A 10,485-nucleotide genomic window follows, 5' to 3' on the forward strand; every position below is an offset into this window, starting at 1 on the left:
CACATTTCTAGAATGTCAATAATGTTATTTGTCTCTCTATGTAATTTAACGTTGGTGTTGACATGCCCCCCACCCCCAAGCCCCCCCCCCAGCACCCGTGGCTGTCAGTCAGTCAGCCACACTTTAGTACATCTACTATACAGCTGCAGTGTGTCTACCTGCATCTCCCCAGCTACCCAGTTCTCCCCTTGAGTTCTGAGTACTTAGCTAGCTAGATATCCCTGGGAGCACGGCCCAGTTTCACACTACCAGGAATAGCCTGGAGAGAGGGTATTACTGTCGGTAATGTGAGCCAGGAGAAGTGGGAATAACATGGAGAGACCTGAGATAATCACGGTGCTAAAGACCCTCCAGCCCCCTCTACACACAGACATGCGCACACACGCACACACACCACCAGCCCGGCAGATAGGGAGTGTGACAGGTGATAGAAGTATTTTCTGATAGCGGGTGCGATGAATGGAATCAGAGTGCATCCTAATCTGTTAATCTCCCAGAGAGGGATGTGGCTATCCTAATATAAGATTAGCCTGTCAGGTTTAGGGCTATGTTTAATGAAGAGAGGAACAGATTCACATTGCTGCTCCTGGTGGCTGGGCAATTAGCTAGCCGGCCAGGGTATGAGGAGTGGGAGAGGGGTCGATGGTTAGAGTGAGGAAAGCATATTAAGACAATACAGATGTTGTTAAGGGCACAGGGCCAGGTGAATAGGAAGATGTCATACTGCGACACACTTATTAGGCGACAAGATCTCGTCCAGGTATTTTGTCTTAATCTTTTCACTCTCTCACTCTGTCGCTTCTCACCTTCCATCGGTCCCCTCTAATCTTGCCCCTTCGCCTCTCGGTAGTACCAGTTGTTCTCCCAGCAGGTTGTTTTTTTTTTCACTCGGGGTAGCCTGGGTAGCAGAGCCGTGTGGAATGTGTCCCCTGCCTGCCCTTTGTGGCTTTGTGTATGGGTGTGTGTGTGGTGTCTTTACCCTGCTGAGTTTGAGCTCCTAGACTGGCCTCTACTGTAACCCACGGCCGCGCAGGCCCAGTGTATGAGCTAATAATCACAGCAGCAACGTGATGGATGGCCGTGGTCGGAGAGCTGTCGTGTGCGTAGTAACCTCCTTATCACTGCCTCGGCCTGAGAAGCGTTTCAGCTGCCTCACATGTCCTTGGCTCTCAATAACACTTATAGACCCACGGCACAAAACATCATTAGGCAGGTAGCCTAACGGTTAGAGTATTTGGCCAGTAACCCGAAAAAAGTGCCCTTTAGTAAGGCACTTAACCCCCCCTAAGTTGCTCCAGGGGTGCCGTGCTACTATGGCTGAACCTGTAAAACAACACATTTCACTGCACCTATCTGGTATATGTGACAATAAAAAAACACAAAGAAGTAGGGTAATCAACTACTGAAACGTTGAGATGGTTTGATTTAGTGTGGGTTGTAGGATGGTCTGCTAAGCAAAATGGCATTTACCTGCAGTTTTCATTACCATAGCGTATTTTATTATTTACTCTTTGTTACCATCTTTTTATACCAAGCAATTCAACCTTAGTAGACATTCATCTACGAGGTTCAATTGTTGGGAATGGAGAACCCTGTAGTATCATGAACCAACCAGAAGGTGGAAGTGTTGAGTTGTATATTCAGCAACCTCTCCCAGTCCTCTGACCATAGTGTTCACAGCCCTGTCATAGATTTCCACCCAGCCTGGGCCCAGCGTAGTTCACTCCACTTGTATTGAAACCAGACCTGCATAATAAATTGTTTCATTAGGTTTGCAAATATTTTCCAGGGCTCGTAAAAAACGAGTCCCTCTGCTCACATGCATTGGCATAGCTTCCCTATTCGGCTTTAACCTCACATAGTTGAAACCCAAACTATGGTCGTGGACGCTAAAAATAGAGCAATCAAGTAGATTCCACTTCTCTATGATGATTTTATGCCTTTCTAAAACAGCTTTTTACTTGGGGTAATGATCACTTCAGACTGGTGAATGTGGGTTGTTGGGAGAAAAACTGTGCCAGAGGTAGAGTGTAATGTTTTGAATGTTTTTCACCATACCAACAACCCAATTTTACTCCACTAACGTTAGCTCCTCATCTGGATAGAGCATGGTTTAATACAACCCTACTGTGGAATACTAATCAAGCCCAATGCATCACCTATAGCCCTTTATGGTGCCTTGTTAAAGATCACATTGTGTTTATAGATGCCAATGGTCACAGCCTGTCACGCAGATAGCCCTGAAATATCCACGCTGATCAGTACAGGATGTTAGAAGCAGATTGTTCAAATTCTTTGTGGGCCGTCTTTTTTTTCTCTTCTTCGTACAATCATTTCTTCTCTCTCTCTCTGTCTGGAGGATCACGGTGACGACTGATATTTCCTCACTTTCCCATCCTGCTGAAGAGATAAGAGAGGAGAGAGGACCATTGTAGCTCTCTATCGAGTGGCCTTCAGAATCACTTTCAGAGGCTTCTTTCTCGGCTCTGAGACAAACCAGCCCCGGCTTGAGGGCATGTTGTTTTACTAGTCATAAATTAGATTCGAACTCACACGTTTGGCAAGTTCCTCTCCCTGCCCTCTTCTCTTACAGACATCTTGAAAGAGGCTTCTTGTATTCCTCCTAGTCCCCCCCTTTTTCCTCCTTGAAAGAAATTAACTACTCAGCTCCTGGTTGCCCTTGATGATGGGTGGTGGAGTCATCTTAAATAGTTGCCCAGGTTGCTTCCTGTTTCCTGCTTTTCGCCCCATCATAATATGACTGGAAAACCCACAGAGGTGGCCTGGCAACACCATCCAAACCAGGCCCTTTACACCCTCTAGTGACCACTGATGTCATCTTTGCCTCTCCACCTTGGAGCACAGACACTGGGGCTCTTTCAGTTCCAAAGACTGGCTGTGGATAAGAACCAGGAACTAAGCAGGGGTTTGATGATCAGGTGTTGGGATAGGGCCTTTGGAGACTGGCAGAGAGAGGGCGAGTGTCTACTGTATGTGTGTGTGTGTGTGTGCATGTGTGCTTTTGTACAGTATGCGTGTTAGTGTGTGTGTGTGTGTGTGTGTGTGTGTGTGTGTGTGTGTGTGTGTGTGTGTGTGTGTGTGTGTGTGTGTGTGTGTGTGTGTGTTTTCAGACTCTAAAAATGGAACGCTGGGTTCTTTTGTGGATCCTGTGGTCTCACTGGGGCTTTTGGTGACATTAGGCCAGCTGACAGCGATTAGGACAGAGGCGCTTTAGCTAATAGCTAATACACAGTGGAAATCAACCAGGAAATGGGAGTCATGTGGGGTCGCGTCCCAATGAGGAAGCATGTGAGGTCAGGGGGAGGCGCTAGCATCCACCCAGGGATTTGGGATAGCATGGAGGACTGGGTTGGCATGCCCTCTCCAGGAGATGGGAATGGGAAGGGGTGTTGCATTGTGTTATTGGTAATGTGGGTATATTTTGGTTGATGGAGGAAGAGGGGGTGTAGCTATGCCCCGTGTCCCGTCCCAAGGGCCCCAGCCCTGGGTTAGCTCCCTCTCTTAGGGTCCCCCTTGGCACCTGGAGAATGGTGTTATCGCGCGGAGGAATGAGGAGTGAGTCTCTCCTCCTTCACTGCCACATTCACTCACTCCCTGCCTAAGGACCTGCCAGGGGTAGAACAAGAGGAGAGATAGATTGAAAGAAGACATTGACAACGGAGAGGGAGAGATAGTATCTGTCTTCGTACTGTCACTTCCACTGGACACTACTCTACTCTACTACACTTGAATATCCTGCTGAAGTCTGAAATGTATACAGCCCTGGCACTTTTTCCCTTTTCTGGTTTTGAGCATATGGAACTGATCTGAACCGCTGGAGTTTGTTTTTAAAGTTGAACTGTTTCCCATGACTTGGAAGACTCAACCCCCTTTTCTGTGTCTCTCTTTCCCCCCTTGGTCTCTCCCCATCTGTCTCTCCTTCTCTATCTCATCCATCCTTTCTTTCTTTCTTTCTTTCCATCTTTCTTTCTTTCTTTCTCTATCTCTTAGGGCCAAAGACATGAAGAACCGGCTTGCTTTCCTGAGGAGGAGGAATGAGTCTCCCGGAAGCAACCCACCCGGCAAATTCGACAAATCCTTGAAGTCATCAGTAAAGTGAGTGTTTTGTGTATGACTATGTGTGTGTATGTTTGTCTGTGTGTGTGTGTGTGTGTGTGTGTCCACATGGCCGCTTCTTGGATCTCACCCCAGCTGGTGATGCCTTGGCTCAGACAGACAGACATACAGACGAGTGGGCAGCATGAAGAAGAGCTTGTAAATCCACAGAGAGAAAGACAGAAATTAAGGAAGGGAGGAAGGAAGGAAAAGGGATATTGGATTAATTACGTCTTGATGTGTTTAGCGATTCCCGGTTGATCCGTGAGCTAAGGCGGATGTTATAGCTGTTATAGGTTAGGCGGATGTTATAGCTGTTATAGGTTAGGCGGATGTTATAGCTGTTATAGGTTAGGCGGATGTTATAGCTGTTATAGGTTAGGCGGATGTTATAGCTGTTATAGGTTAGGCGGATGTTATAGCTGTTATAGGTTAGGCGGATGTTATAGCTGTTATAGGTTAGGCGGATGTTATAGCTGTTATAGGTTAGGCTGATGTTATAGCTGTTATAGGTTAGGCGGATGTTATAACTGTTATAGGTTAGGCGGATGTTATAGCTTTGTCCTACAGTTTATTTATGCTCCCATTTCTATCTATTTAAATCGAGAATGTTTTAGGGGGTGTATCTCTATTATCTTTAATGCACGTGTTTTGGCAGTTGATTTTGAGTTACAACGTTGTGAAATGTTGATGGGTCAGTTACGGGTCAGTTACGGGTCAGCTACGGGTCAGCTCTGCTAACAGACAGATCCAGGTCCAGTCAGACCACATGGTTACATGTATGTCTATACTGTATTTATACTGTAGCTATGTGGCTGTTTTGATTGGCAAAACGGGTTGGTCCGAGATAAATGGTTAATGTACAAGTCTAATGTATAGTCTGCATGCTGCCATTGTGCCTTTAGAATACGAGTGCTTGAACACAAGCACAAATCTACTCAACTGCTATATTATTTCAAATCAATTCAAGCGTACATTGTGTTGCATAATGCATTAAATATCTCTCAGCAACAGTAACAGAATGAGCAGGAGGTCCACTTGTCAGAATATGTAGTCATGCATTATATTATGCAATGATGTAGAGAGACAGGCGTGTTTTGTCCACGGAGGGAGGGAGGGAGGTGTTTGGCAACAATGCATCAGAACTGGGAATTTCATTGTTTCGTATTTAATTGTTATATTCAAAAGAACATAGTGCATGTATGTTAGGCAAACATTTATTTAGTAGGATATTTAATTCATTCACAAAGTCAGTTGCAACATTAACTGATAGAAATGGAAATAAAGTAGAAAATGGAAATGTCTGGGCAGATAGTGTTATTATAATGGATTCACATGGTTGGGTCCTATTCCTCTGTTGCCATGTCAATAAGACCGCCAGGTGTGTTGAAGGAGAGGAAGCATATCCTCTATCTGAGAGCAGAGAGAATGAAGGAGTAAAGGGGAGGGCAGAAAAGTTGGGGGGTGGACCCTCAGCCTCAAACCCTATCTCCATTGGCTGGTTTAGTCCCCGCCCCTCCTCTGCCTCCTGAGCTGCAGTGAGAGGGAGTATAAGGTGAGACATCTAGTGGAACCAGTTAGACATACTTACGCACACACACTCATACACATTCACACACGCTCGCTCACACACAGCCCCAGAGCACCAGCGAGTGTGAAAGAGGGAAAAAAGAAAGCGAGAAGAAGAAGCAAGGAATAGCAATTCCACAGAGTACTAGCCAAAGGACCACGCTCCTTACCAGTTCAGTGCAGTACAGGGGAGCACAGGGCTTCGGATGGGTCACACCATGAGAAACCTGGCAGAGATGGGCTTGCTAAAGAACCGCTCCGTTTTCATTTGCAGGCCCACCCCGGAGGAGGCACTCAAATGGGGGGAATCTCTGGACAAGCTGCTGGCCCACAAATGTAAGTCTGCCTTTCCTTCTTACTCTTTTCCTTCTTTATTCTCTCTGTCCATTTGATCAATCAAACCAAATGGGAAAAAGGAAATGACTAATACCCATCTGGGTTTGATTGCCATATGTTCCCATATGGATCTGGTTTAAGTTGAACTGAAGCATGGGGAACAATTGCATTGAATAAGGAACAATGCGTGAATAAGGAACAATGAATAAGGAACAATGCGCATGTGTTTTTTTTTTTGGGGGGGGGGGTGGTATGGGCAGGAAATATGTTCATACTTGTTGCTTATGCAATGTGAATTCAGTGTGTGAGTTGTTGCTCCCTTGCTGTGAATGGGCAGTCTGTTGAGGCACTCTGCTGCAGCTCTCCCACTAATCACGGTGGATGAATAGAGCCATGCATTAGTGTAGGGGGAGAGGGGACAGATTATGGATGGGCTGGGCGGCTGAGAGAAAGAGGACGTCAGAGTAGTGTTGCTATATTTGTATGATTCCAAAATTCATATCCTTGGTCTGAGCGCTGTCGGGCTGCGATTCCAAATCCCCATTCAATTGTTTCTCAGTGATGACGTGGGCTCAGACAAGCCAACACCATTTATCCCTAGCAGAGGAGAGACAAGCGGCACAAGACTTTGATCCCAACTCGCCCCCCTCCTCTCTTTTTCTGCTTTTTCATGTTTTTTCTTACTTTCTTTATATATTTCTTCTGGCTGACCTGTAGTGAAGTCTCTCTCTGCTCCTGTAGTGTAATCAGCATGGGGGGGTTATGTGAACAGAAAGGTGCTGGCGACCAGGCAGGGTGGGACTCGGCTTCCTGCTATTCTTACTCTACCAATGTCTTTTCCTTAAGTCATTAACGACACCATCCCAGTAGCCAAAGCAACAGGAATAGGTTGACAAGCAAACTGACCCCCAGAACATGAATGGCATCTCTTTGTACAGAGACAAGATGAAAAAAGACATACCAATGAGCGGTGTCGACGAGAGGAAAAAGTAAGAGTGTAGTGTAGGGTCAGGGAGGTGATGCTGCATAGTTGTTGTTTATAGGAGGTGACTGAAGTGTCTTGGAGGGTGTTGGCTTTAGTCCCCTTTTTAACAGTGTGACTCAATGGACTGGGCTACTGTGCTATTTTAGGTAGTCTGCCTCGCTGAGAGAGATGACGCTGTGTTGCCATGGCTCTCCAGTCACGTCCACTAACCCACACCTCTGGGTTTCTTTCCATCCCGCCTCCTTCCCTTCAGATGGCCTGGCAGCGTTCAGAGCTTTCCTGCGCACAGAGTTCAGCGAGGAGAATCTGGAATTCTGGTTGGCGTGCGAGGATTACAAGAAGATTAAGTCGCAATCCAAGATAGCGTCCAAAGCCAAGAAAGTCTTCGCTGAATACATTGCCATCCAGTCTTGTAAAGAGGTGAGCAGCCATCCCCATACACATACAGACAAGGGATGATGGAAAATACCCTTCAACTGTAATGTCCCCTTTTTATACCTAAACGAGCTCTCCACTTGCTTACCTCAACCTCACTCATGACTGAAATGTATAATCCACTCCTAACACCTCCCTGACAGAAACTAGAAAATAACTTGTTCCTGCTATAAATTGAAAAAGCAGGGATTTTGGCTGGCCCCAACACCATTGTTCCCTAAACTAAAAATATGTTAGGTTGATGAATGTGTAATCCTGTCAGAAGGTGCTCCCACAAAGGAACAAGTGAGCTGGAGAGGATGTGAGATCATGCCTGACAAACAGGCTTTCTTTGGCCACCTGACACGCACCAAATAGACTCCCTCACTTTTCCTTTTTCCCTTTTTGTTTCAAACCTGGAGAGCCGAGTGGAAACTTCAAGTCACATATCAGCCCCAACAGCTTGAACCAGTTTCTGGTAGCACTGAAACTAACCTGCTACTCTGTCTCTTCCTTTCCTCCCCTCCCTGGTTCCCTCTCTCAGGTGAACTTGGACTCGTACACTCGAGAGCACACTAAGGACAACCTTCAGAATGTGACGCGTTCCTGCTTTGACCTGGCCCAGCGCAGGATATACGGCCTGATGGAGAAGGACTCGTACCCTCGTTTCCTCCGCTCAGAGCTCTACATGGACTTAGTCAACCAGAAGAAGGCCAGCACCACGTCCACCTCCTCATCGTCGTAAACACGCAGAGATCAAGATCGAAAGTGAGAGACGACGACGAAAGAGAGAAGGCAGAGACTTGAAAGCAGGGGGAGGTAGATTTTTTTCATGTTCGCCTTTTTGTTTTGTTTCTGCCTTCATCCTGTCCCGTCATGAGTTGGGTGTGAGAAAGACGGCGAGCTAGGCCGTGGCACTGAGGGGGGTGTTGTGTACACAACGACGATGACAACAGGCTGATGGAGGGCGGATAGAGAGCCCAGTCAGGACAGCTGGTCACCGTCATGTGAGGGCTTGTCCAAGGGTTTCTCGGATCACTCTCATTGATCACTGTCTGTCGTTCATAATGACATATGTTAGTGTGTCCATATTTAAGTTATCTTCCGGACGTACTGGAGAAAGGGTTGAAACCTCTGCAGACATGAAGACAGTCCAGTACTGTGTTGAAGCAAATGTTGTATTTAGTCATTTTTTTCACACCCCCCTATCCTCCTCCTCCTTTGGAGCCTGTTGGTACGACACAGAGGTTTGTTTTGTCCTAGTTTTTCCATGTCTCAAAGCTTTCATGACCATTTTCAAATGGACTTGCGAGAAAAAGGAGAAATTGGGTTGCTGGATCAATGTCTGAATGAAAAGACGTTTTTTGAGCTTTTCTCTGTTGTCATGTTCTCCAATTCACGGCGTGCACACCTCTTTCAAGCACAGTCGGCACCTGTTCTGTTCAGCACCCTCTCACAGGGTCCCACCTCGTCGCATTCATCTAAAGAATACGGCAAAAGACACAGAGACAGAGAGAGAGAGAGAGAGAGAGAGAGAAAGATGGAGAAAATACAAATATCAACAATGGAACGGACCAAAACTGCAGAAAAGCAGAAATGTGCCACTCACTCGAAAACATATTGGGGGGAAAAAAAGACTTGTTGCCTGTCTCCAAAGACTGTCGAAAAAAAATGAGCAATTCATTGTAGCTCCACCTGGACTGAACAAGGCAGCATTCTCAGGACATTAAGGCACTTGACTATGAAGCTTCCAAGCTTGAATTTGTTTTTTTCATTTTCGTTTTTACACATACAATGTTTCCTTTTTTTAATTGTTTTAGGTTCAAACCTGCACTCCATAGGTATACTGAGCAATACTGTTGGGAGGATGCTCTTTTCATAGACATAAAAAAAGAAAAAAGTGCTTCACCTGTACAAAGGTTTGCCTATTTATTTAGATACCATGCCGGATGCTTCACCCATTGCACTCAGCTAAAAGCGCTCCCTCCCCCTAACCATGAAATAGGTCCACCGCTGTCCTGACTTTAAGTGCAATATGTTATTGTTTATTTTCCTTTTTTTTGGGGGATAAGTTTCAATTTTGATTGGAAAGACAATGGCTTGATCTCTGTGTTATACACTTTATTTGTAAGAGTCATGTTGCAAAATTCAGCTATAAGGTTGATTTGACAGTTGAAGTAAATAAACAAGAAAAGACACATGAATTAAACAAGTCATTCTTACTGTGTACCCTGGCAGCAGGCAGCTAGGGGTTTAAGGATGTACATATCATTCTTTAAGAAAACAAGAGGTTTCACTTGCGTCGAGCTGGAACCTGGCTGTATCTATGTAAATATGAGAGACTCAAAGCTATAAGATGACATGTATTGTTATAAAAAAAAAACGAGGAAGGTCCACCCTTTCCTGGTCATACAATGCTTGTCAGGAGTTTATGAAGTTTATGAAATGTGTTTGATCATTTTCACTGTTTACAATTCAAACCCAACTCCTAAGATAGCAAGCAAAAAAAAAGACAATAGAAATACATTTGGTGTCATTGCTGAAGATAAATAAAAACAACCAACTGGTGAAATAATAAATCATTTCTCTGAAATTTCATTTGCTGTGAATTGTATTACATATCTGTATGTCTACGTGTTGCTAATACAAAACATTAGTTGGAGCAGAAACACATGCATATCCAAGTACCTACTACAATCTGAGCTCCCATACTACACAACAGTGTGACAAGATAGCCTGTGTCCCTGGACTCTGTATTGTGTACATACAGTTTATTTATTTGTTATTTTACCAGGTAAGTTGACTGAGAACACGTTCTCATTTGCAGCAACAACCTGGGGAATAGTTACAGGCGAGAGGAGGGGGATGAATGAGCCAATTGTAAACTGGGGATTATTAGATGACTGTGATGGTTTGAGGGCCAGATTGGGAATTTAGCCAGGACACCGGGGTTAACACCCCTACGATAAGTGCCATGGGATCTTTAATGACCTCAGAGAGTCAGGACATCTGTTTAACGTCCCATCCGAAAGACAGCACCTTACACAGGGCAGTGTCCCAATCAA

The 10,485-nt window shown here is 45.3% G+C and overlaps 1 protein-coding gene across 8 annotated transcripts in view; it reads left to right on the plus strand.

Moving 5' to 3' along the window:
• LOC112231003 (regulator of G-protein signaling 3) overlaps positions 1-10,018 on the plus strand; it is a 256,295-nt gene extending 246,277 nt beyond the window's left edge. For 7 of the 8 annotated variants that reach the window (XM_042311668.1, XM_042311670.1, XM_042311669.1 and 4 more), the window contains 4 exons: positions 4,012-4,116; positions 5,960-6,021; positions 7,260-7,426; positions 7,965-10,018. In XM_042311668.1, the coding sequence (XP_042167602.1) occupies positions 4,012-4,116; positions 5,960-6,021; positions 7,260-7,426; positions 7,965-8,165 (535 nt within the window). In that variant the 3' untranslated portion in view covers positions 8,166-10,018. Of the gene's footprint in view, positions 1-3,476; positions 3,774-4,011; positions 4,117-5,959; positions 6,022-7,259; positions 7,427-7,964 lie in introns of those variants that run through there. The other variant, XM_024397494.2, reaches the window with a different exon arrangement.
• The last annotated feature ends 467 nt before the right edge of the window (positions 10,019-10,485 follow it).

Source organism: Oncorhynchus tshawytscha, linkage group LG33 (genome assembly GCF_018296145.1).
Source record: "Oncorhynchus tshawytscha isolate Ot180627B linkage group LG33, Otsh_v2.0, whole genome shotgun sequence".
NCBI classification, from domain to species: Eukaryota; Metazoa; Chordata; class Actinopteri; order Salmoniformes; family Salmonidae; genus Oncorhynchus; species Oncorhynchus tshawytscha.